General features: G+C 33.6%; 4 protein-coding genes across 4 annotated transcripts; all 4 read left to right on the top strand.

Moving 5' to 3' along the window:
* Positions 1-1,262: 1,262 nt before the first annotated feature.
* Positions 1,263-4,445, top strand: LOC25501239 (ABC transporter G family member 9). Its single transcript, XM_013589953.3, has 4 exons — positions 1,263-1,749; positions 1,928-2,720; positions 3,013-3,341; positions 3,516-4,445. The coding sequence occupies exons 1-4, from the start codon at positions 1,636-1,638 to the stop codon at positions 4,185-4,187; spliced, it is 1,908 nt and encodes a 635-aa protein (XP_013445407.1). The 5' UTR covers positions 1,263-1,635; the 3' UTR covers positions 4,188-4,445.
* Positions 4,446-9,730: 5,285 nt separating this feature from the next.
* LOC112417361 (uncharacterized) lies at positions 9,731-10,366 on the top strand. The gene has a single exon (XM_024772958.1). It carries the CDS (start codon positions 9,731-9,733, stop codon positions 10,364-10,366), a length of 636 nt encoding a protein of 211 aa, XP_024628726.1.
* Positions 10,367-15,304: 4,938 nt separating this feature from the next.
* Positions 15,305-17,403, top strand: LOC25501241 (NAC domain-containing protein 72). Its single transcript, XM_013589955.3, has 3 exons — positions 15,305-15,589; positions 15,968-16,242; positions 16,331-17,403. Exons 1-3 carry the CDS (start codon positions 15,409-15,411, stop codon positions 16,862-16,864), a joined length of 990 nt encoding a protein of 329 aa, XP_013445409.1. The 5' UTR covers positions 15,305-15,408; the 3' UTR covers positions 16,865-17,403.
* A 6,901-nt stretch (positions 17,404-24,304) lies between these two features.
* On the top strand, positions 24,305-25,510 carry LOC120577501 (uncharacterized). The gene is made up of 2 exons (XM_039829059.1): positions 24,305-24,393; positions 24,973-25,510. The coding sequence occupies exons 1-2, from the start codon at positions 24,305-24,307 to the stop codon at positions 25,508-25,510; spliced, it is 627 nt and encodes a 208-aa protein (XP_039684993.1).
* Positions 25,511-27,546: the final 2,036 nt, after the last annotated feature.

Here is a 27,546-nt window from a genome sequence, read left to right as displayed (position 1 = left end):
TTGAGATAAATCCACTAAGATCCTTGAGAGAAACCAATCTTACAATATCCTATAATACCCTAACAATCTAGACCTCAAAACCTACTAAAGTTCTTAGAAGAAGTGTTTAATCTAAAGAAGTTGTAGAGAGAGGGGGTTTGAAGATTTTAGAGTGTATTTGCAAATTGATTCTATGAATGGGAACGTGTGTGTAAAGGTATATATGAGTGTGAGTAAAAAGAGTTAATTTAACCACACAATAGCGAATTTGAATCGAATCACATGAAGTATGAATCAATTCAAATAGTGTAACAAAAGGAGATCTGAAAGCTATGAAGATTCATACGAATGTCACGAACTATGAATCAAATCAAGCATTTTCCAGATGAAGATTTAATCGATTCAAATCTGTATAAGCATGGATTTGAAACGGATCATGGTATCTAGAGGAAGATTGATATGATTAAATGAACATTGATACAAATCAATAAGCAATGACCAGATACCAAAAAGGTCAAATGAATCGATTAAAAAACTCCCATGATAAGTTTGAATCTAATCAAACCTTCAGAAAACCAAAGACAACTGAGTAAAAAGATGATTCAATTCAAACATGGTTGGCAGCATTTTGAATTGAATCAAAGACCCTTAAAACCCAATTTTGAGCAAACTTGACTACCAAGAAACTCCTAAACACAATACTAATTCTTGTTAACATAGGACAATATTATAAGATGACCTGAGATCATGGGTTGAGTAGGGTCTTTTAACAATTAAGCTATTTTAAAGGAGAGAGGAAAACACAAAATATAATATTAATAAAAACATCTTCAAAACCTGAACTAAATGATTAAATGAGCAACTACCCCGAGATCCCTCTCTTTTGGTTATCCAAGATTCACATCTTGAAGCTTTGAACTTCACCAAAGATCCTCAACATTTAGTATCTAAGTACCCTGAAAGTTCCCTCCTTTGGTTTCAATGAGATTCACCGAGCTTACCCAACAAAATGAACAAGGTTGCTGTCAAAGTAGTGTCACGATTTGCCAAAATGGTGCCACGATGAAGCTCGTACCCAACACAGTACTACACCCATATCCAAAAATCACGCTACAATTTTTTTCTTCCTAGAAGCTTCCTCAACATTCTGCCTAAAAATCGTGCCACGATTTTCAACTTCCACCATAACACTAAATTTTGAGTCAACACCAACAATTTTCCGCCTTGACTCCAAATTTGTGGTGATGCCAATTTAACCATCAACCACCTTAATCCTTAACCTTGCCTTGACTTCTCCTCAAGACAAAACCAATCAACTCCAAATTCTCGTTTGAACCTTGATCTACACACCGACCTCCACTTGCATCCAACCACCCTCGGTAGTCCCACAAGCTTCCAAATTCAATTTTCCCCTTGCATATAACTACAATTTGAAGTCCCATAAGTTTTCACTTTTACCTCTTCAAACCTCAGAATGCCTTCAGCCCTCTTGAAGATCCTTGCACCCAACTACACTAGGAATATATATTAGCAAGCACATTCATACTTGGTTACATAGTTTGGTTAGGTTAATTTTTGAGGTATTTTGTTTCATGTTTGGCATGCTTTATTCTTATATAGAGGGATATATTGTGTCTCTGAAAATTGCAAGTGAGTATGGATATGGAGAAAGAGATGCAAGACATTGAGGCTCAATCCACTTACAAAACTACATTGCAGAAGGAAGCATCTAAAATCTTCCACAAGAGAAATCCTCCAGTAACTTTGAAGGTATTTTGAGTTAAAATTACAAGAAATCGTTTTCATCACGATTATTATTATCATAACCTTCCTCTTTAATTTGCATGGATTAATGTCGAAATAATCCCTTTTTTTCTCACTGTTTAGTTCTAATAATAGCCTTTGTAATATTCAATTAAATATATTTCTGACATTGTTTCCCCCACAGTTCCATGATGTTGTATATAAAATCAACAAGACCAAAAAGTGGAAATTACTTGAGAGAAAAACCAAGGTAGAAGAGAAAGTAATACTGAATGGAGTTACAGGAATGGTTCGGCCGGGTGAGATTCTTGCCATTTTAGGTCCATCTGGAAGTGGTAAAACAACTCTCCTAACAGCACTAGGAGGAAGACTAGGAGGAAAACTCTCTGGAACAATAACTTACAATGGCAAAATCTTTTCAAATTCGATGAAGAAGAGCATTGGATTTGTTACACAAGAGGATATTCTCTATCCTCACTTGACTGTTACAGAAACTCTAGTTTTCACTTCCCTTCTAAGATTGCCTAATAGTTTCACCGAAAAAGAGAAAATTGAGCTTGCGAAATCTGTCATGGCTCTACTTGGTTTAACAAAATGTAAAGATAGCATCATTGGAAAACCAATGTTGAGAGGGGTTTCTGGAGGGGAAAGAAAAAGGGTAAGCATAGGACAAGAGATGCTTATAAATCCAAGTTTGTTGTTTTTAGATGAACCTACTTCGGGATTAGATTCAACAACGGCGCAGAAAATCGTGTTCAATTTATGGGAGCTTGCAAGCGGAGGAAGAACATTTGTGATGACAATACATCAACCTTCAAGTAGGATATATAATATGTTTCACACTGTTTTGATTTTATCAGAAGGAGTTCCTTTGTATTATGGAAAGGGTTCTGAAGCTATGGAATATTTCTCTGGTATTGGATATGAACCTGAAATTGCCATGAGCCCATCTGATTTCCTTTTGGATCTTGCAAATGGTATGTTACTCCTTGTTCTATTTATTTAGCAAAGTTTCAACATTCGTCGTTTTTATGAACCAATATACACTTGCATTTATATGAAAAATAATTCGAAGAAAGAATTTTTCTTTTTAGTATTTGCATATATTTTGGTTCATTTTTTTAATATTTATTTTTAAAAAAAATTAATGTAAAGATATCATTGTGATTATTCAATTCCCAACTACGTTTTTTAAAATTTAATGTAAAGACATCATTGTGATTATCTAGTTACTATGTTTTATGTTGGCCACATCGGAAAAAATTGCAGGAGTTTACACTGATCAATCAAACGAGGATCATGCCTTAAATAAGAACGAATTGATTTCTGCATATAAGAACTACTTTGATGCCAAATGGAAGCCAATAATACTTGATGAAAATCCCGACAACGGTGAAATCCAGAGTGGATTTGAAGACAGCGGCTTTGGGAAATGGTCTACTAGTTGGTCGCAGCAATTCATTGTGCTGTTAAAAAGAGACCTGAAAGAGAGAAAACATGAACCATTCTCCGTCCTGCGAATTTCTAAGATCGTTGTGATTGCCCTTCTTACAGGACTACTTTGGTATAAGTCTAGTGTTTCGCACTTGCAGGATCAGGTAATAAGATTTTCAATTCATGAAAAAGGAAAAATGAAAATAAGTTGTGTTCCTAAGATATCAGATTTAGTTCAATTGTGTAGAATTTGGCTTATAAAATATTAGCAAACATACATGATTCATGAATGGCAAAGGATGATAGTTGACCATAACTCAATTCTTACGTGCGTGTAGATTGGCCTTCTATTCTTCATTAATAGCTTCTGGGCTGTGGTACCTTTCTACAAAGCAATATTCACTTTCCCTCAAGAGGCAACTATGCTGGAAAAAGAAAGATCTTCCGGAATGTATAGACTCTCATCATACTTCATGTCAAGGATGATAGTTGACCTTCCAATGGAGCTTATTCTTCCCACCATATATATTATCATAATATATTTTATGACAGGGCTGAAACCTAATGTGATCAACTTCTTATACACTTTGTTTAGCCTCTTACTCAATGTTTTAGTTTCACAAGGACTAGGCCTAGCCATTGGTGCTATTATTATGGAACAAAAATCGGCAATCACGCTTGGCTCAATCATCTTGCTTAGTTTTGTGCTGGTTGTTGGATTCTATGTTCAACATGTTCCAAAATTTATAGCATGGATCAAGTACATTTCCATCACATACTATATATACAAGCTCGCTTTAGGGTCTCAGTATGACATTAATGACACATACCCATGTTCTAATGGGAAGTGTTTGATTGCAGAGTTTCCATTGATAAGGCAAATGGGAGAACTAAATCTGCAAGGGCAGCTCATGGCTGTATTTCTTCTATTCATAATGCTAATAGGTTATAGACTTATGGCTTATTTTGCTCTTATGAGGATTGGGGTGACAAAGAAGATTTCTATCTGACTCTAGTATAAGCTATAGTAACTATTAGAATTTGAATCTTCTCTAAAGTACTTGAAGTTGTAATATGTCTATTAAGTTTGTATTCAAGTGGTGTGGATGTGTGGTTAGTAGAGTGGGTAAAAAGTAACCATGGTTACTGCTTTGTGTAGATTTACTGCAGATGTTTATTTCTGTCCAACAAGTACTATATATATGTTTTCTAGTATGTGTTTGGTTGGGGTAATGCAGAAACCTTTCGCTCTCCCATTTTTTCTACTATTTTTCTGTTTTTTTATTTGTTATTGCCTCCAATTGTTGATGCTTATGTTTTTCTAATATGGTATGAAAGCTTCATTGATATATAGGGTCTGTGATGGAAAGAAAACCACTGAAAAACATTGTGTGTGAAAGTTTGTTTGAAGATCTGTTAACTAAATAAGCATGGTGTGTCCCCAAACCCTTCGGCAATCCATCTTTACTGAGTAAACTAGAAACCAGTCTTAGGTACAAGAAATGGAGTAGATATTTGACTAATGATGTCAAGTTCATGTTGATTCTTTAGTTGTAGAGACAATGTTCTTGATAATTTGCAAACAACAAATTAAAATGCAGGAGAAGTTGAAAATGTTTTACAAATATTGCCATCTACTCACAAAAACAACAAGTCTCGAAACTAAGGGACAAAGGAATCAATGAAGTCCCACAGGACAGATATTTCACAAATTTTCCATAACAATACTTAAAAGAAAAATGTGACTAGTCTACCTTCTCCATTATATACCTTTGGAACTCTTGGGCATGAGATGAGACGATTTAGGTGTCTGAGCTTCAGGCACGGTGACAAGCAAAACGGCATCAATATGCTATACGAAATCACTAAACTAATACAAAGAACAAAATAACATCAGAATAGGAATAAATAACTCTTTTATTCTGTAAAAGTGAATGGAATAACAAAACATAAAATCAAATAGAAAGATATATTGGCCAAACATGAAAATTTTTACTTCACGAAATTGATTTGGATATGCACCGGATATAACTTGAGCATTATGGACTTGAAATGCTTCTTCGACACGAAAGCTTGATCATAGCAGAGTATCATCTTTTTAATTAATTGATTGTTTCCTTTTGTTTAAAGCTCAAGATCTTCAAACATACTACCTGCAAGTGACAATCTTAATATGCTAGCTGGAAACCTTTAATTGTAGTCAAGGCATACATAATATCAAAATTTCAAATAAATTGAAACTATCATTTTTGCTCTTTCTGCTTCTAGGCTCTTCATAAAGAACTCACTCCCCCTATCTCAAAAACCTCCTAACATGTAATGCTCTCATTTTCCTTTATCAACTATAAATGCTGCGAGGAATGAGGATTGTCTATGGCTAATCCATTTAACAAAGAATCTATACTCATGTGCTTCTTATGTTCTTGCATACATTTATCCAAAATAACATCAAAGTAGGTAACAGAATCAGTTATCCAAATTACAAGTATAAGATAAAAGGGTTAAATAAGTAAATGGCCCCTTAAATATACCAAAATTTGATTTTATTCCCCCTAAAATATTCCTTAGACTAACAAAACATATTTGAGAACCCAAATGAGTAACTAAAGAGAGACTTGAATGTGTGTGCAACTTCGATACATTCAAGGATTATAATGAATGACAATGTCTCACGCATTCAGGGATCAAAATGGTTGTTTATGTGATTAATAATGTTGTAGTTACTGCCCTATTCCACCATTAACAGACACACATTGAAAATTAAAAACACTTTTATCAGCAGAATAGAACCCACAATAACAGCCCACTGTACCATTTTGTCAAACACATGATGTTCAAGACCCAAACAGAAATACATTAATAACGACCCACTGCAATATATTTTCAACCAAGAAAATTTACTCGCAATGTCTCAAAGTTTTTGGGTTTTTGCTGTAGTATTGGTCTTCATCTAAATAATTTAAAGAATAACTAAAGAGCCATTACTAATACGAGTATGTTAGCAGCACGAAACTTACTGAATCTTCATGACGACAGCAATGGCTGAATAGGAAACGCATGGCGTGTTCTTCATGCCAGCGCATGGCGTTAGTGAGCGTGAGGGAGACGGGCATTAGCATGCGTTGTTGTTGTTGTTGTACCAGAAGAGAGGAGACGAAACCATGGTAAATGGAGCATTGGAGTGCGAGGGTGAGGGTTATTAGTTCTTAATTCAAGTTAGTTGTGATTAAATCATGTTTAGAAAGTTTGTTGCAAGTTTGTTAGAGTTTGTTTTATTGCTTACTAAACAAGCTATGTGTGAATAAGCTCTACATAAACTAGTTGTAAATTAACAGTTATCACAACCTAATTAGAATTATAGTTTACAACAATTATTACTCTTTTTCTTCTCTAAATTATCCCAATTTTCTCAACCCTAATTTTCATAGAAAACCTAGCTTGTATCGGAAGCAATTGGTGCTGCGCTATCAAGGGTGAGAGTGAAAGTGTGGAAGAAGATAAAAGAGTCAAAAGTTAGTTAGACTATTAGTTGAATAACTAACCCTCTACAAGTTTATAATACCTTTTTTTTTTTAACCATTTCGAGAGAAGTAAAGTCAAACCATGCATAAAAAAAAAAAGTAAAGTCATATTTAAAATTACGAGTCTCGATAATTATCTAGAGGACGATGGTTAAGGAATTCAATAATTTTATTTTAAAATATAAGTTTTTACTTTTGTCTTAAAATGAGTGCACAACCTTTTTGATGCAAACTTACTAATTTGAGTATTTTAAATTATTTTACTTTAAAAAATACAAGTTTTTACTTTTGTCTTAAAATTATTTTACTAAGGAGTGGAATTGAATACTTTTGAATAATTATTTATTTGATAGAGTTTATTAATCACTTGAATTTAATTACTTAAAAAAAATATTTGACGAGGCTTAGTTGTACTTGTCCTTTGTTGTATAAAATAGTCTACAAACACAATAATAATAATAATAATTATGTGATCATTTGATAAAAATTTTGATTGTTAAGTATCTTCAGTCGGGAAGTTGGGTAACTTGATTTGTTTGAGCTAAAGTGTCAATGAGTTGGAGGTTCAAGTCTTAGCAATAAGAAGAAAACTAACATAACAATTAACATATTAACATTTGCCATTAAAAAACATATTCACTCTCTCATTCTCTCTTACTATCTTTTCTTTGCTAAAATACTCATTACTTTGTTTCTTTATCAAATCACTTCACGCACTAATTTCAGTTCTAATCTTGTCAAGTGTTCTATCAAATTGAATCAAGAGATTTTTATGTGAAAGATGGCAAGTCCAAATAATAGTAGTTTCCTCGGTCATTTACCAATCCTTGAAGGGAAGAATTACGATCATCGTAAAGACAAAGATAATCTTTGGATATCAAGATGTTCTTGATGGTATCAATGAAGGTGTTTTCAAGATTTGCTACAGAGGCACAAACCAATGCACACAAAAATTCGAAGATGAAAGATGGGAAAATGTTGTTCTTGATTCATCAACGTGTTAATGGTGAAATCTTTGAGAAGATAACGTGTTGTGAAAATGTAAAGGAAGCTTGGAGTACACTTGAGAAAGTGAGATTACAAGCATTGAGAAGGAAGTATGAACTCCCAATGACTAATAAAGAATTGATGAGTCAGTTAGATCGATTGATCAACTTAGCAAACTAGATGAGAAGGAATGGTGACATTATTTCTAACTTCATGAAGATTGAAAAGGTGTTGAGAACTTTGACATCAAAGTATGAACATATTGCAGTAGCCTTGGAGGAATCAAAGAATCTTGATGAAATGAAAGTTTGATGTAGGAGGGTTTTCTTAGTAATTTCATAGCATTTTTATTTTTAGCCTAATTTTAGTGATTTTCTATTTTTGTTTCAGATCGTTATTTTCTATAGTATTTTAGGAGTTGTTATTTCTCTATACTTAACAGTTGTAGACTAATAAAAACTTTTATTACTTCAATAATACTTTAGAGAGTTTTCTCAATTTCTGATGGATTCCGGAACCATATTTTCACAAATTTGTCGCTTGCAAACTTGTTTATTTTCAATCTAGGTTTAACCCTCGCTAGCCTACGCTTCCAACTGCGTCAAAGTTGAAGAACTACAAGAAAGTCTAGAAGCTCAAGAGTTGAGGTTAACAAAAAGAAATCAATACAAGGAGAAGTCCAATGAAACTGCAGTTGATCAAGCATTGCAAGTTCAATATGGAAAGAAATGAAAATTCAAGAAATGAAAGAATAACTAGAAGAGTCAAAACTCCCAAGAATCGTGGTGAAGGTTCAAGCAAGAGCAAAAAGCACAACTCAAAAGAAGAAAGTGCAAATAGTGGCTCCAATGGGTTGCAAGGGATAGAGCAGATGAAGTGCATTTTGGCTACAATGAAGATGAATTTGACGCAGATGAAGTTCTACAGATGGCTACTATCAAAGTGAGGAAAAAGATGGTGACCAATGGTCAAAATCACATGAGTGTCAACATTAATTGTCTCATTAATCTTAATGAGCAAGTTAAAAGAAAGTTAAAATTTGCATACAACAATGTGGTTAACTATAAGGGTTTGGAAAGGTTATGGTTCAAAGTAAAGATGGTAGAGAACCTTTCATCTCATATGTGCTTTACTCCCTCCGGTTACATTTATAAACAAAAATCAACTTTTTAGATACATTGAATAATTAATTTATCAAGTCACATTTATAGGTTAGATACATTGACTATTCAATGTATCTAAAAAATTATTTTTTAGTTATAAATGTGACCGGAGGGAGTATGTCCCAACTATATATGAGAAGCAAACTCATAAGTCTTGGATAGTTGCTTGGGAAAGGTTATTCCATAAAGATGGAAGCACAAACGATGAAGGTGATGGAAAAGGAAAAGTGATTTTTAAGGCACCATTGTCAAGACAAAGGACCTTCAAAATTGGAATCAATGTAGTTGACAAAAAGGCTTGATGATGACAATGGAAAATTATGAGAATTGGATGTGGTATTAGAGATCTTAGCATTGGAATTTTAAAAACCGAATAATTAATGCACAAGAAATTCAGAATTTACTGGTCGATTCTATATATCGAATCTTTATTTATAATTTTTTATTGGGGTGGTGAGGATTTTAGGATAATTTATTGGGTGGATTGGGACTCTGTTTGTTTATCGAGGGAGGATCGTGGATTAGGTGTGAGAAGGGTGAGGGAGTTTAATGTTTCTCTGTTGGGGAGATGGTGCTGGCGTATGTTGGTTAATAAGGAGGGTTTATGGTATCGAGTCTTGAAAGGCTAGGTACGGGGAGGAAGGGAGGCGGTTGAAGGAGGGTGGGAGAGATAGCTCTTTGTGGTGGAGGATGATTTCTAGTATTCCCCGCAGTGTGGGTGAGTGGGAGGGGAGCTGGTTCGAAGATAATTTGCGAAGGGTAGACGGTGGCAAAGGTAGCACATATTTTTAGTCAGATAATTGGGTGGGGGGTGTGTTTTTGCAGGTGCAATTTCCTCGCCTTTTTGATTTGGCGGTTGATAAATGAGTGACGGTGCGTCAGATGGAGAGTAGGGGGTGGACCGATGGTGGTGGTGCTTGGGAGTGGAGGAGACGCCTTTTGGCGTGGGAGGAGTCGGTGTCCCAGTGTACATCTCTGTTGCAGAATGTTGTTTTGCAGGACCATATTATTGACAGGTGGCGGTGGATTCTTAACCCTATTCATGGCTATTCCGTTAAGGGTACTTACTCTTATCTCACGGCGTCGGGTATCTATTCAGAGTGTGGGTTGTCTGTCGATTTGTGGAAGAAGCAAGTTCCGCTTAAGGTCTTTGTTTTTGTTTGGCGACTTCTCCGCAATCGAATTCCCACTAAAGACAACCTTCTCCGTAGGCGCATCAATTCTCTTGACAACACTTCCTGTACTGGTGGGTGCGGTTCTTCCGAGACTGCGAATCATTTACTCATCCATTGTGTTTTTTTTGGTATGGTGTGGCATCGTATCTATCAGTGGCTAGGCATCTCATTTATTGTTCCAGCATCCGCTAGTGATCACCTTCATCATTTTGGTCACCCTGCGGGGATACCGCGATCGTCACACTCTTTTGTGACGGTAATTTGGATGGCTGATGTTTGGGTTATCTCGAAGGAAAGAAACAACAAGATTTTTAACCAGAAGATTGACACCTTGGACATTTAGTAGACAAAATTAAACTTATGTCTTTTTCTTGGCTACAGACAAATACGGCTACTTTCGCCTACAGTTACAATGACTGGAGGCGTCACCATTTACCTTATATGTGTGTTCTTTTGTAGCTTGTTTTGTCTTATTTTCTTCAGGATTGCTATTTATGGCACTAGACTTGTAACTGTGTTTTTTGGTGGGGAGTCCTCTTTTGCACATCTTGTACGAGATGAATCACCTTTTGTGATATAATATATTCAATTTTGCCTTATTAAAAAAAAAAAAAAACAATTTCTGTCAATAATTTGTCATCATTGACGATCACATTGATAACATTATTGTTTAGTTTTCCGCTGGTAATGACTTTTAAAATAAAATGTAATTTCCTAAAAAAAAAAAATGTAATTCACAAATTCTCTCTTATTATATGATCACCTTCACTCTCTCATTCTCTCTTATATATGATCACCTTCACTCTCTCATTCTCTCTTATTCTCTCTTCTATACCAAAATTCTATTACTTTCTTTCTTTGACAATTACTTGCACACACTAGCTTTGGTTCTATTCTTGTTAAATGTTTTATGAAAATGGTATAAAGTTATAGGTATATAGGATTAATAGGGTGCTTCGTCCTTCTTATGTAATTAATTAAATAGGCTCTGTTTGGTAAAAATAAACTATAAGTTAGCTGATAGCTGATAACTGATAGCTGATAGCTTATATCTGAAAAGCTTGGTTATTAAAAATAATGTGTTTGGTAAAATTAGCTGTTGAAGTGGCTAATAAGTATAAAATGACATAAAAGAACATGTTTTTTATTTTATTTTAATATACATATAGACACACATATTTTTTTGCAATGTATTTATTTTTAATTATAGTTAAATTTTTTTTTGGTCCCTATAAATATTCAAACTTTTGGTCTTAGTCTCCATAAAAAAATTCTTCGACCTTTAATCCTAAAAAAAATAAATCACCTACAATTTTGATCTCTGCTTTATGTATCCCAAAATTAAGAGAAAGGTGGAAACAAAAAGTGAGCTAGAATATATAAAATTTTACAACGTACAAAAGACTAGTTATTTTTTCCTTTAAAAAAAATAGGCTAGTTATTTTTTGTGAGGTGTACGGCAGGTTAGTTATGGCAAAATATAAAGCATTTCCTTAAAAAAATACATACATACATACATACATACATATATATATATATATATATATATATATATATATATATATATATATATATATATATATATATAAAGTGCTCCTTAAAAAAAAACTACGTGGCATTTTTTTTAAGGGAAAAAATGGGGCGGTTATAAAGATGAACATGGGTAGTTGTTTAATTAAAAAAATAATTTCTTTAAATTAATAGGGTTAAAGTTGGAAGAAAATATAAAAAGCTACCAGCTATAAGCTAAAAAGCTACTTGAAATAGCTTTTCAAAAAACGTTATAAGCTCATGAAAAAAGCTTGTTACCAAACACGTTATGTTTTCATCTAACGAGCTTATAAGCTAATCCAACAAGCTATAAGCTAACTTTTTTGTATTACCAAACACAGCCTAAAGCATGGACTGAAGGAATTTAAGTTAGGGGGACCAAGTTGAGAGTATAACTGAGTGAAGAAAAATAAATTTCAAATGCATAATAATGTAATAATGTATACAAGATATTTAATAAAGTATAGGATATATTCAAAATTAATAGATATTCAAAATTATAAGAAACTTTAAAAATATAAAAAGTTGAGTATCTTAAGATTTGTCAGAAAATGGTGAGACTAAAGCGATCTTTGAATAACACAAAAGAAAATATGAAACACAAAATATATTAATGTAGAAAGGTTAAATCGGGTAACACTTGGATGACATATGTGACATTGGTCAACCACAATGTCAGAATAGTACAAAAAAACAAAAAAAGAACTTTGTGAAAAAGACCAAAGAAAATCACTTGTGATATTGTGGTTGACCAATGTACTATAAACACTATATCACCTAATTGCTATCCGATTAAATCACAACCAATGAATCATTGGTAATGGTTGAGAGTGAACAAAGTTGCAAACAATGATTTGATATTTCTAAGAGACATTGCAACAAAGAATTATAAATTGAAATTCCATATAAAGATTAAGATTCTTCTATAAATTGGAGATAAAACTCTTCTTTCTTTTTCTGTGTTAAAGATTTTAGTTAGGATTAGTGCAATAAAGTCGAAAAACATAATTGTTTAAGGCACAATAGATTGAGTCAAAAAATTCATTATATAATATCATATAAAGTCTACAAAATATAAATATTGAGACCAAAAAATATAATAACATACTAATATATAAGGATTTTATTTTAAAAATTTATAGAAAACCATGACTTCTTCTGGTCCCTCTTCTAGCTCCGTCCCTCAAATAAACAATGAGTTATACAATTTTAAAATTCATTTAAGCTTTATATAGTTATCTAGTAAAATAGTGCTTACATGCATGTTACTAAAATGAAGAATAAAGACACAAAATTGATGAGTGACTAAAAATTACAATTGAAGATAAACATTACAATTGCTAAAATTAAGTCTTGTTTATGAAAGCCACACAAAGTACAAGCTTAGTTTACGTATTATCTAAACTCTCCTCCTCCTCCCAATTTATGGGGGATGTTTTTTGTTATGTTGTACCAAATTATTATAATTTCTTTCAAATTTGGAATTTGACCATAGCATATCCAAATAAGTGAGGAAAGTGTCCATTTTCTTTCTTATCTTGAACCTAAACTTGTCCACGTTCACAAAACTATAAAAATGTCATCAATCATGGGAGAACAATTCAGTGAATCACACCAATATATTATTTTGACCTTGACTAACAACGTCACCATATGTTACTTTTTTATGAAAACCACATAAAAGCTCAAAATCTTAATCCATAATTACTTGTAAGCTTGCTCGTAGAGGTTGAGGAGTGAAAGAAAGACCTAGGCCAAAAAAGTAGCTCAACTCAAAAAGTAGGTAAGAGTAAGTATAATTGAATATAGCACGTGTCGAACAACCTAGCTTACAACACAACAGCATCGTTGAATGAATATACCAATTTGTTTGTCTACCATCCAATCATCTAATCATTATCATAATAAGGAAAAATGCTCCACTCAATGAATAAATACAAAGCTTTCGACCCTAACTTTCACGAAGTTGCGATTTTAATCCCTAAAAAGAATACAAAGTCGCCTCTTAAGTTTTATAATTGTAGCAGTTTTGGTTCCCCAAAGCCAATTTTTGATAAAAAAAAAAAAAAAAAACACTTGACACCTCACTTAAGTGCCACATCAGCGTAGACCAAGTCAAAATTGACTTTGAGGGCCAAAACTGACACAAATGTAAAACATAAAGGGCAATTTTGTAATTTATTTTTAGAGTATCAAAATTGCAACTTTAAAAAAGTTAGGGGGTTAAAACTGCTATTAAACCTAAATACAAACAAATTGATTTTGAATGTTAAATGAAAAAAATTAAAAAGCTTTATCCTTTCAATTTGGTTTTCATATGTATCTTCAAAACATTATATTATTAGATAGAATATAGAATATTCGCAACTAATAGATGTAACTTATATAATAACTCTGATTTAAGTAAATTGAGGAATAAGATATATTATATACGTATTATTGAAATAAATAATTTCATTGGATTTTATTTTGAAATGTTCATAATATTTTTCTAGCCTAACTTTAGCACTTGACGCGTGTTCACCGTCCTCCTGTGGAAACTCACACGTGAAAAATGACAATGACGAAATCGAATAAAATTATTTATAAAAAATAAAAAATGTTTAGATTTTGTTTACGTTTACGCTGACGCACACAGTCACAGCAAGAAGAAAGAAACTGAGAGAAAGTATTTTGTCTCTATATACACGTGTGTAGCTTTATATCTGTGATTCGTTTTTTAATTATTTTAGAAATAATTAATTAATTAATTTTTTTTGAAGGAAAAATTAATTAATTGATTGACATGCACATATTTATTTGTATTATTTATTGCACTTTTTCTTCTTTACGAGATACAGAGAGCCTACTTTTTGTTGTTAACACTTGGAAAATTATAAAGTTATTTTAAAGCGTAGGTTAGAAATGTCCTCGCGAGCTTAGCTATGGACAATGTATAAAATATGTAAGGTTTAGGGTTCGAATTCCGACAACCACAAAAAAAATATATATATATACGTTCCAATATTTAGTGATTAATTATATTTTCCAATATAATTATTAATTCAACATAGTAATTAAACATAAATATAGAATAATAATATATAATTTACAAATGTGCTTCATCCATTTTAAAATATTTGTCACAATTAATCGTTGCACACCAATATAGAACTTAACCATTAATTTTTTTTAATTATATATGATAAAAAAATTACAACAATTTGAGATTTTAAAAATGTTAATATAGATAAATCGAACAACATCTATATCTATATATGCTAACATTTGTAACTATATATCAGTTAAAAATATGATAAAACCAAGTTCAATTAATAATGCACTACTACCCCTAGGACATCCCAATCCTCTTAAAAAGACTTTTATTTGAGGGAATATCCTATAAAAAAGACTTGGTACAATCGTTATTATTGATTTTTGATAATGAATAAATATATATCAAGTCTTTATTCATTGAAGGGAAGAGATAAATATTAAATACTTTCCTTTTGTATTTGGTCAACAATTCAAATTAACATATTTGGCTTTAAACAATGAACAGTTCCATACATTGAATCGGACCCGTCAAAAGCCACGGACCGTACGGTAAATAGATAAGATTGTCCGTTCATCTTTTTAAACCGTTAACGTGGCACATCCTTAAAGGCTCCAAACTCAAATTGGTCCCACATAGTACAACAACAAAGATCACGATGCATTTTCTCTTACCAATATAAATAACCGCAATCTCTCCTTGTTTTAGGGAAAAAAGAGAAAAACAAACATTAAAAATTTAGAAAGAAAAACACGTTTTGTTTTCTTCATCAATTGTTCTTTCTTTGTTTTATCATTATTATGGGAGTTCCAGAGAGAGATCCTCTTTCACAGTTGAGTTTACCACCTGGTTTCAGATTCTTCCCCACTGATGAGGAGCTTCTTGTTCAATATCTATGTCGTAAAGTTGCAGGACATCATTTTTCTTTGCCAATTATTGCTGAAATTGATTTGTATAAATTTGATCCTTGGGTTCTTCCAGGTAATTATCTATCACCAATGTTTATTTCAAGTTTTAGGTTGCAATTGTAGAATTTTTCATGTCTTTCAATTTTAAATATATGTTAGAATCACGGTGAACCAGTATGATTTTGCAATAGTTACACTTTCTAGCTAGTAACTTTTGCAAGATCGCACCCTATTCTAACACTTTTGCAATAGTTAAGAATCATATGCTTAACTCAGTTGGTATGGACAATACATAATAATAATAATAATAATATGCAAGGTCCACCACAAAAAAAAAAACACTAAAATCACAAACAACTATGTTAATCCTGCTGCTAAATATTGTGTTTATATTTAGTAATTAGTTTTATTGGGATGCAATTTTAATATTGTTGTAATGGTTTTGGTGCAGGCAAGGCGAATTTTGGTGAGAAAGAATGGTATTTCTTCAGTCCAAGGGACAGGAAATATCCAAATGGTTCTAGACCAAACAGAGTTGCTGGTTCTGGTTATTGGAAAGCCACAGGAACAGACAAAATTATCACAACTGAAGGTAGAAAAGTTGGCATAAAAAAAGCACTTGTTTTCTACATTGGCAAAGCACCAAAAGGAACAAAAACTAATTGGATTATGCATGAGTATCGTCTTCTTGACGCTTCGCGAAAACACAATCTTGGTAGCTCAAAAGTAAGTAACACAATCATATTATATTTCTTTGCTCATTTTTATTGATAAGAAAAGTAAAGAATCTAACTTATTTGATTTATTGATGCAGCTTGATGATTGGGTTTTGTGTCGAATATACAAGAAAAACTCAAGCTCACAAAAGGAAATTCCAACATTTTCAAGCAAAGAATGCTGCAATGCTTCTTCGCCTTCATCGTCGTCCCAAGTGGATGAAATGTTGGACTCATTCTTGGAAATTGATGATCAGAGCTTTGCACTGCCGCGGGTGACATCACTACGAATGCTACAACAAGAGGAGAAGTTCGGCTTTAACAACATGGGTGCCGGAATTTTTTCCGATTGGGTTAACCCAACGGATATTGAATCCTCACCGGAATTTGGTTTAGGAAACCAAAGTGATGGGATGATGAATTACGGTTGTAATGACTATTGTGTTCCTTCCGTGCCACCGTTTGGCAACATGGATTTGTCGGCGGAGTCCAGAAACCCCACCGACGAAGAGGTTCAAAGCGGCATGAGGACTAACCGGGTCACTGACCCTTCTAGTTTATATCAACATAATACTAATGTATTTTTATCGGGCTTGGGTGACCCATTCGGGTTTGGGTATTCGGGTCATTAATTATAGGCCAAGAAGTTGTTTATGTCGTGATAGGTTTTTAAGAAGAAAATTTAGATTTAAGAAGACACATCTCATACAAGACCAAAGTAAACGACAATCTTCAATGATGATAATGGAATTTATGTTGGTAACAGATTATTGCACTATGCATGCCTATGTGCAAATAATTGGTTATTCAATGTGAAGGATTGGTTTGGTTATGGATAATGTTAAGAGTCCCACATCGGTTAGGAGTTGGCCTGACAGTTTGTTTATAAGTGGGGGGCAATCCTCATCTCATAAGCCGGTTTTGTGAGGTTGTGTTAGACTCAATCACGATTTATAATAGATACCAAAAGTAGAAAGACAAAACATGCAGTTTTGGTCCTTGTGGATGTTACAGAATGGATGTAACTGTGCAATGGTGCATGAACCCATTGGAGCTGAAAAGTAGTTCTCATTGCAACTTTGCATGACATTATTTGGCTGTATCAGGCAACATTAAACACGTTGTACCTAAACACAAACAATATTGCGGCTGTTTTCAATAGTTTGGTTTAGATTTATGTGAGTATTTAATGTCTAGTAGCATGTCTACAAGACAAAATGAATACGTAAAAATAAAAGGGTTTATTTTTTCATTTTTCTTAAAACTTAATATCTTATCTAAAAGACCGACTAATTTGAAAACGAGTTTATTGTTAAATACATAAATTTAACAAATTCATGAAATACAAGTTTGGGTCATGATAAGTGTATTTGGAAATAACAAAAGGTGGTTTTTCCAGCTTATCAAAGCATTCATCCAAATTATTATAGTAGACGTGAACCATTAGACGAATGTGAACGCATGAAACACAAGAATGTGAACGCATGAATGAAAGTCAAAAGCAGAATCATACATGTGATTAATATCAAGGCTTCAGTCCTAGGTTTTGATTTGTTGTTTTTTACGCAATCCTAGGTTTTTTTGAGTTTGATAAATGATATTTTTAAAATCATTTTATGATAATTTTTGAGACAAGTCTCACTATCTCTTACAAACATTATGTTCTTACTTCTCTTTTTCTCTTTCACTCTCTCATATTTTTGTCCCAAAAGAAGTGGGAAGAAATAATTGTCCCACAAAGTTATCCATACAAATATCATTCATCTTTCAAGTTTTATATGTAGTTAAATTTGAATCTTGATTGAGATTCAAATAAGTTTTGCTACTCCAACTCAAATTTCATCCTCATTTTTGACATTCTTTACCCCATGGTTTGAACAATAAATTATAGCAAATATTATTGTTTGACAATATAGTAAAAAATATTATAAAATATGTTCCTGTTTCATACCAGATTTCAGCCAAATACACTCCAGCCCAATAACCCATAATCTACATTGGGTCATTGGCAACCAATAATCATATGTGCAAGTCATAGCAAACAAACACCGAAGATGAGAAAAAGCAAAAGGGAAGGTGAATTGTGTTGCCTCTTTTTTTTTTCTCTGAAAAATCTTTTTTATTTGATTGAACAAAGCAAATCAGTTAAGATAATCAGAGACAACCAGAGAGACACAAATACAACACAGAAAATTATCCTTGTTCACCCCACAATTCGAGGTTAGTCCAGTCCCCTTGCACTTTCTAATAGATTTTCCACTACAATCACACAAGATTACAACTGCTCAAACACACAAGTTTGAGACTTCCTTGTCTCAGACAAGAGGACTCACACAGTTAGAGTTTAACAAATAAATGAGACTGTGTTTACAGTTTAATATCATAGAGTGGTAAACAAAACTTAAAGTTCAAGTAACTTCTCAAACTAAGAAATTCTAAGATATACAATTGTAAGAAGTTTCTAAATGTTTGTGCTGTAACACCCGCTTTCGTTAATTGTTTATTTAATCGAGTTTAGGCGATTATATTATATTTATATAATATATGCATGATTTTGGTATGATTTGAATGATTTACGACTATATTGATGGTTTGGTTGATATTGTGATAAGCTATGAGTTTTGGAAGATTTGATAAGATTAAGGGACTTATTTTATTGTTAAATAAAATAAAGATTTGAAAATAATATAAAATATTTAGTTAAGGGTTGTTTTGAGATTTTAGATAGTTTTGGGGGAGAAAGTGAGATAAGATAAGTTATTAAGAGGAGATATAAATAGAGAAGACCTAATTGTTAGAAAAACCATTGTACGTGAAAACTTTTGGAAAAGGGAGAAAAAACTTAGAAGGGAGAAGATCAAAGAGAGGGTTGCGATTTCTTCATAACCAGGTAAGGGTGAGACTAATAACTTAGTAATGTTAATTGATTGTAATTCTGATGATTAGTTAGCAAGCTTTAGGATTGAATTGGAGAAAACGAAAACTAGGTCAAATCCCTAGAATTGATAATCGAACGGTAGGAATTGGATAAATTGATGTAGAAAGTGCCCCTAGACCTTAGATAATGTTTAGGACGAACTTTGGAATCAATATCAGGCTTAGAACCATGTGAATCGTTGAATTTTTGTGAAAATAGGAGGTCTGGCCGTAGCGACATTCATCGCTCGCCACGGCGAGCTATGAATCTCGCCTCTCGAGGGATGAACATTCATCGCTCGCCTCGCAACCCCTTTTCTCTCGCCTCGCGAGTTGTGCAATGCAGCTCGCCACAACGAGCAACCTTACTCGCCATAGCGAGTTAAGGCAGAGAGCATGTTAGATTTTGTATTTTCGACTTTTTAGTCAGACCTTGAGTGCCTGAACATACCTAGTAATGATTAGGGATGAATGTAGGACAAGATTAAACCCAGAACAACTTTAGTTTGGTTTTGTCTGGTACTCGCCATGGCGAGTAGGAACTCTCGCCTCGCGAGCACTTTCAGATTGGAGTGCATTGAGTGTTTGTGCGATCTGTGTCGCACGTTTTGATCAAGAGTGAACCCCTAATTGGTAATGAACCCTAATGATGACGTTTAGTGCAATCTGTAAAGCCGTTTAAGATATGTTGATATTAATTTAGCATGAATTAATGTATTATACATTATGTAAGATTATGAATGAAATATTATGATGCCATTGAATTGCAATTGATATATTGATATCATCCTGTTGTTGTGTGACTTGACTATGCTGCTGCTGTTATTTAACTAAGTGCATAATGTCTATATATGATGAATAAGATGACGTTTAGCTCCAAATTATTGGATGCTTATTGATATGTTGATTACGGTGATTTGTTGATAAGAGTCCATGCATTAGTATTCATTGAGCTTAGTCCTCACCACGATTATTAGGAGCTTTGTCCTCCGCACGATTTATTAGGAGCTTTGTTCTCCGCACGTTTAAAGTATATTAATACTTATGATGACGATTGGTACCACATGCATATAAGGAGTCTAAGAGCATTGTCGCATTGTCATGTCTAGTATGCTATGTTGTTGATGACGATTGAATATGTGATTACGTGATGATTGTTTATCAAATATGCAAAGTTGTTTAAGATTGATATGATGTTAATTATGATTCAAATTACTTTGATTAACATTATTTTGTTATGAAATCTCACCCCTTCTGCTTGAAAATGTTGCCCTTCGTATGGGTAACTTGCAGGTGATCGTGCTTAGTGTGCAGTTTCCGTCGTGAATGACCTTGCCTTCACTGTGTCATCTAGGTTGCTCTGATACGTAACGGGATGGGGCTATATGTTATGCATGCTTCGTTCTATTACGTGAATAATATGCTATTCGTTATATTGAACTAACTCTTTTGAGATTATTTTTATGGGGCCTGCGTGCCAAAACGTTTTATGGATTAGGATATAATTTCCGCTGCAATGTTTAAGATATTTGGTTAAATTATTATTTAACTGTTAGATTATGTTATATGTGATATCCCGTTGTTTATGATGCTTACTCTGATAAATGATTTAAAAAATTTGTATATTGGGAAAACAGGGTGTTACATGTGCAATTTTGAATTTGACAGAGTTTTGACACTTGTAAATTATGTGAAGTCACTTAAGTTCTTCAAACTGCTTAGGTCCTTATATTGGAGAGAAATGAGAGAGTCGTTGTTTGAAGAGTGTCAGCGCATCAAATTCCTCTTTGAGAAGCTTTGATGAAATTTGTAAACTTTGCCTCTAATGGATAATGTCGTTGAATAGTACTAGAAATGTCCTTTAATAGTTTGGAAATGATATGTTATATTATATTTTCCATTGAAGTTCTCTGTCTGTTTCTATACATGGTCAAAAGAGGAAAAACAATACGACTAGAACTTGAAAGTGATGTTCCTTCAGAATTTTTAAGACAAAATTGGTTAGAGTCTCATAGACTGTTGACGTGTCATTTAGAACTTGCTTTCTTCAAAGTATAATTCCATCAAAACTTGTTATCATCAAAGTCTTTAAACCTTGATGCATCTTCTGATAAAAAATTTAACTTTTTATTGACCTATCTTCATATCATCCTCTAAGTCTTCAGAAGTCTTCATAGCTTCTCATGAGTACCAAAATGCTTTCATTTACATTCAGAGTTTGATGTATTAGAACCAAAACTTGACTTTGAAGTCATGATTTGATTATATGGTCCTACACACTTGAACACACATTAGAGTATCTAATTGTTCTTTCAAACATTGTTATCATTTAAACCTTATAGACATTGTTTTAAAACTCACTTTGGTTCAACAAACATAGCTCTGACGAGCGCCCTCATATAAGGACAATTGTGCACCATTTCAAGGACAAATTCATCATTCATCGCTTAATAAAACTATACTATATAGTATTCTCTAGATTCTCTCTTGTAATATCATTGTACTCTCACGAGAGCATTAATTTTCATATAATGCCTCAACAAAAAAAACACAAGATTATTACAAGTTGTGTAGTTGGATCACACAACAATATGTCAGATTTGTTGAGGCAAAATCCCTAATTAATTTTAAAGATAATAAACTTTAAATGATTAAGGACTTAATTAACTTTGATTATTTTCTTGGTATTTAACTTGCTCATGAGTGTTTTTACTAAGACAGAAACAAAGTTTAAATCGCACCAAGATACAAGAAATCAAAGGACATTGAATTCATGAACTAATTCTAAAGTTCAGAATGTAACGCCCTATTTCTATTAAAGCGATAAAACACGTGAATAATACAAATATTCAAGAAATAGACGCCACATCATCAACAAAATCCAAACAACATGCATATATAAAAATTCTCAACAGTTGCAGCAGATAGAAACCATACACCTCAAAAGTATACATGACATAAGATCAAAATACAACATCATAAAAATTCTTCAAATCCCGACAAATGGGTAGATCTCCACAACATAAATAAATCCAAGATAAACAATCTAGAATAATCATAAGACAGACATCCTAGATCAGAGCCTATCCTAAGACACTAAGGAAACGATAACGGAGAGAGCTCCCGCTATCCAAACAATCACCAAGCAACTCACCAAAGAAACTAATTCTGCACTTCGTCTACCCATCCATACAGACAGGTAGGCGGTCAAAACCATTGGGAGTAAGCTCTACATCAATCATAATCAATAAAATAAATTCGAACATAAATGAATCATTCAAGTTCCAAATAATTAACATGAATATTTAATCTCAATAATAATTCATAATGATAAATCCAAGTATCACAACCAATCACTCACATCCACAAGTATATCAATTATTTTCACAATTAGAACTCATGCCACAACATGATATGTTCCTAGACACGATACCTAAATGCATGCGGTACTGTCGTCACCAACGTCTAGGCCGTCACCCCATGATGCCAACAGAACACCATAATCACCTCAATTGGATATAAAATTTGTCACCATCAGTCATGAATGCATGAACACATGACTCAACAACAAATGCATATGTTCACACAAACAATTCACCACAATCTCACCAACACTTAGCATATAGGCATTCACCAACAATTCACCATTACTTGCCATATATGCACTCAGCAACAATTCACCACGATTATTCAACATATATATGTTCACCAACAACATCATAATTAATCAATATATATATATATATATATATATATATATATATATATATCTACAATTATCATCTTCTTTACATAATTCAATATCAATACATGAATTTCCCGCATTCCGAGTAAAGATAAAATACAATACCTTATGATGAACATCATATCCAACATCTAACAAGTCACTCACATAACTTTATTTAGTCATACAAAGCTATTCACGAAAAATTTAAAAGTTAAACGACTTTAAAGAATCATTTCCGACAAAGTCCGTATCAAGTGGCAAACGGCCAACATTGATAATTTTCAAAGCAAAGTAACTTATTCAAGTTTGGCAACCTACCATTCAATCTTAATCAATCATGTAGTCATGAGCATATGCCACTTATGAACTATCAAGCATTAGTTCAAAGATTAACCTAAGTTCGTATGAGAAAACCCAAAGTTCACATATTCCACAATCCCACCCAAAAATCAAGTTTGGTGTGATTAAGACATGGTACCAACTTTACAAGCCTTGCCTAAGTCCACATTGACTGTAGACCCAACTTGTAATCCCTTTGGTTCGCAAAAGTTCATTTCCAACAAAACAAAAATTATCAAAATTTCAAGTTTCAACCCAATTAGAAAATCCCAAGTTTGAATAAATAAATCATGTTCCATTAGGTTTAGGAGTACAAACAGAGATAAAACAAGTTGAAAGAAGTGTTTTACAAAGCTCGGATTGGCCTCCTAAAGCCCGGAATGAAAATCAAAAGTTGCTGAAACTAGGCTTGTTCGCTTAAGCGACTAAGTTCCAGAAGCTTACAATAGCTGTTCGCTTAAGCGACCAAGTTCCAGAACCTACTGTGATTGTTCGCTTAGCGTTCGCTTAAGCGAACAGTCATCAGTTCTACTGAAAAACTTGTGGGTTTCAACCCTTTTTCACCCAAAATTCCCAATTCTGATCTCCCAACACCCAAATATGTTTCTAAAGTTTGTTTACAAGTCTTAGCACTTGAAAGGGCTCTCAAGAACACATCAAACATGAAAACAAATGTCATTTAAACATAATTCACCAAATCAACCCATTTTCACAAAACCAACAACAACAACAACTTATTTCACATCAGAAACTCATGATTTATGAACACCTAAGTTATGATCATCTACAACAATATCTCTCAACATCAACAACATCAATTAAACATGATTCTCATCAAAACTCAACAACAAAATAGCACAATTCAATAATTAGAGCACAGTTTGTTGAGACAAAATCCTTATTTGATGTTTTAAAGATTACCAACATATTATATTTATTTAATCTTGTTATCTACTAATTCGTTTTTGTGAGAATTTGTTTCATGAGAATGAACTGAGAACGTTCTGGCGAAAACGATGAAAATGGAACAGTACATCAAAAGTGAGCAAGTCTGCACAGCAAGAAAGCATGGTTGATTAAAAGGGCTTCAATGATCTCAAGCATTATTATTGGGATGAGCCTTACCTCTTCAGAAGAGGCTCAGATAGGATTTTCAGAAGATGCATTCCTGAAAACGAGGTAAGTAGTATTCTAACCCATTGCCACTCCTCTTCTTATGGTGGCCACGCCAGTACACAAAAGACTTCTTTCAAAATTCTTCATTCTGGTTTCTGGTGGCCATCACTTTTCAAAGATGTGCATCTCTTTATTTCTAAATGTGACAAATGTCAATGCACTGGTAGTATTACTAAAAGAAATGAAATGCCTTTGAACAACATCCTTGAAGTAGAAATTTTTGATGTTTGGGGTATTGACTTTATGGGACCATTCCCCTCTTCTTTTGGGAATCAATACATATTGGTAGCGGTTGACTATGTGTCCAAATGGGTTGAGGCCATTGCCTCCCCCCACTAATGATGCACAAGTTGTTATAAAATTGTTTAAAAAAAAAATCATTTTTCCAAGGTTTGGAGTGCCAAGGGTTGTGATAAGCGATGGAGGGTCTTACTTCATTTCAAAACATTTTGAAAAACTTTTGCAAAAACTTGGAGTAAGGCACAAAATTGCAACACCTTATCACCTACAAACTAGTGGACAAGTGGAGGTCTCAAATTGACAAATCAAAGCTATCCTTGAAAAAACTATTTCAACCTCTAGGAAAGATTGGTCAAGTAAGCTTGACGATGCCCTTTGGACCTATCGGACGGCTTATAAAACTCCCATTGGAATGACTCCTTTTAAACTAATCTATGGGAAATATTGTCACCTTCCGGTTGAGCTCGAGCATAAGGCTTATTGGGCAATTAGAAATCTCAACTTAGACCCCAATTTAGCCGGTGAAAAAAGAAAACTTCAATTAAGCGAGCTAGAAGAACTTAGGACAAATGCCTATGAGAATGCCCGCATTTACAAGGAAAGAACTAAGAATTGGCATGACAAGAAAATCGTCAAAAAGCACTTCAAAAGCGGTGACCTTGTGCTGCTCTTTAATTCTAGGCTAAAGCTCTTTCCAAATAAACTAAGGTCGCGATGGTCCGGTCCATTTCAAGTTCGCACGGTCTACCCTTATGGGGAAATTGAAATCTTTTCTGAAGAAACCGGATCCTTTACGGTTAATGGGCAAAGACTTAAAATCTATAATACCAGAGAAGTAAATGAAGTGGTGGCTGATTTTATTCTAAGTGACCCTCCTTAAGGATATTTATCCTTATTTTTGCCAAGCTAGTGACAATAAAAGAGCGCTTCATGAGAGGCAACCCACTGATTTAATTGCTTTCATTGTTTTCTAATATTTCTCTTTGTTTTGTAGGTAAATGTCCGAGATTGATTAGGAAACGCAAGAAAAATTAAAGTTACAAGACCCAGAAAGGTGGCACGGCCCGTGCTTGAGATGGCACGACCGTGCCAGGATTCAACACACAAAATCAACCGAAGTTGGCAGAAAGATGGCACGACCCATGCTAAAGTTGGCACGGCCGTGCCAACCTGACAGGCCTCCAGGGTTCAATTTTTTTTGGCAAATTGTGAGCTTTCCGCATCCTTTCCCACTATTTCCTTGTTTCTTTCATTTTTCTTCTTAAATCATTGAGGACAATGCTTCTCCTAAGTGTGGGGGGAGCCTAATAAAGTGTCTTTAGTCGTAGTGTTTCCAAACTCCCTTGAACTTTATTCTTTTGTTTTTGTTTTCTTGTGAAAGGCATGGTTAAGTAGCTTGTTTTTAATGAAATAAAGCATGGCATAAAAATTTTATTGTCTCCTCTCAGTTGGTTGTTTCTTGTACATGAAAGTGAACTCTTTTATTTTAAGTTTTCTCGATATACCCACATCTTGTTTCAAAATGAATAATATTCTCCAATGAGATAAACACAAATTGCTTCCCTTGAGTAAGTGTATGAATAGGTATTTTAAGGAAAAACGTTCTAATTTTAGTGGTACATTGACCTTAAACTCTCAAGTATAAGGGAGCATATAAAAAGCCAAATAGCCAAAATAATTTCAAGATTGCATTATTGAATCTAGATTGGAGAAGGGGGGTAGGCCCTCCGACTTCCTACGTGAAGATAATGTTATCTTGGAAAACTTTAAAAAGCATCGTCGAATCTAGATTGGGGAAGGGGGTAGGCCCTCCGACTTCCTACGTGAAGATGATGTTTTAAGGGGAACCATTGAATCTAGATTGGGGAAGGGGGTAAGCCCTCCGACTTCATACGTGAAGGTGTTTCTCCTTAAACAAAGTATGTTTAAATTCCAAATATGTGCTAAGGGCAAGGATAAAAAAGATCGCAAACACTTCCATCTCTCTCATACAAAATGAAGAAAGAGTTTTTATTGGTTGGTTTAGTACTAAGATTAGAACATGTTTCCTCATAATACCTGTTTTATACAGAAGCAAGAAAAGGGTTGGACTACTCACATACACACACACACACACTCATTTGAGACTTGATTGTTGGGTTGAAAAAAGATTACAAGAAATGATTGAGTTTGTGAGGAGACATGTGCTTTGATTAAATTGTCATATGATAATGTTGTTTTGTGCTACCATGTTTATGCCTTTTGCTTGAGGACAAGCAAAGATTTAAGTGTAGGGGAGTTTGATGAGTCAGTTATTATCTATTTTTATATGTTATTTGGTTTAGTTTTAATTAGATTTTATTTTATTTTATATTAGTATTATTTCCTTTTTGAGATAGTTTACTACAAATTGCATTTTATTATATTTCAGGAATGAATATTTGATGGATTGAATCTTGGAGCAAAAGAAAGGGACTTGGAGTTGATTTAGTGCGAAAATACGAAGATTCGGAGACAAAAATATGTCTCCTCAAAGTCAGAAGCTTGGCACGGCCCGTGCTAGCATTGGCACGGCCGTGCCACCCTCCAGAGTCACTTTTGCTGCTTTTGCTTAGATTTTAAGCTACTCTATTTTAGCCCGCAGTCTCTTGTGGAACATTCTAGTGATATAATTGCTTAGATTTTATGTCGAATGTATGCTATAAATAGAGTAGCTATCCATCACAAATATTCATCTTTTCTTGTAATTCAATAAGTGACAATTGCTTTTCTAATAAAAGTTCTTTCCTTTTCTTTTACTTTCTTGTCATTTACTTTTATGCTTTCTCTCTTCTTCCCCATGTCTACGATGAACATGAGTGAGTATACTTATCTTTGTCTTGGGATTATTGGATAAGTCTAAATGACATAATCCTAATCAAGCCAAGCTCTAAGCCT

The sequence above is a fragment of the Medicago truncatula genome, chromosome 8 (genome assembly GCF_003473485.1).
Source record: "Medicago truncatula cultivar Jemalong A17 chromosome 8, MtrunA17r5.0-ANR, whole genome shotgun sequence".
Lineage (NCBI taxonomy): Eukaryota > Viridiplantae > Streptophyta > Magnoliopsida > Fabales > Fabaceae > Medicago > Medicago truncatula.
This window is presented reverse-complemented; position numbering and strand designations above follow the sequence as displayed.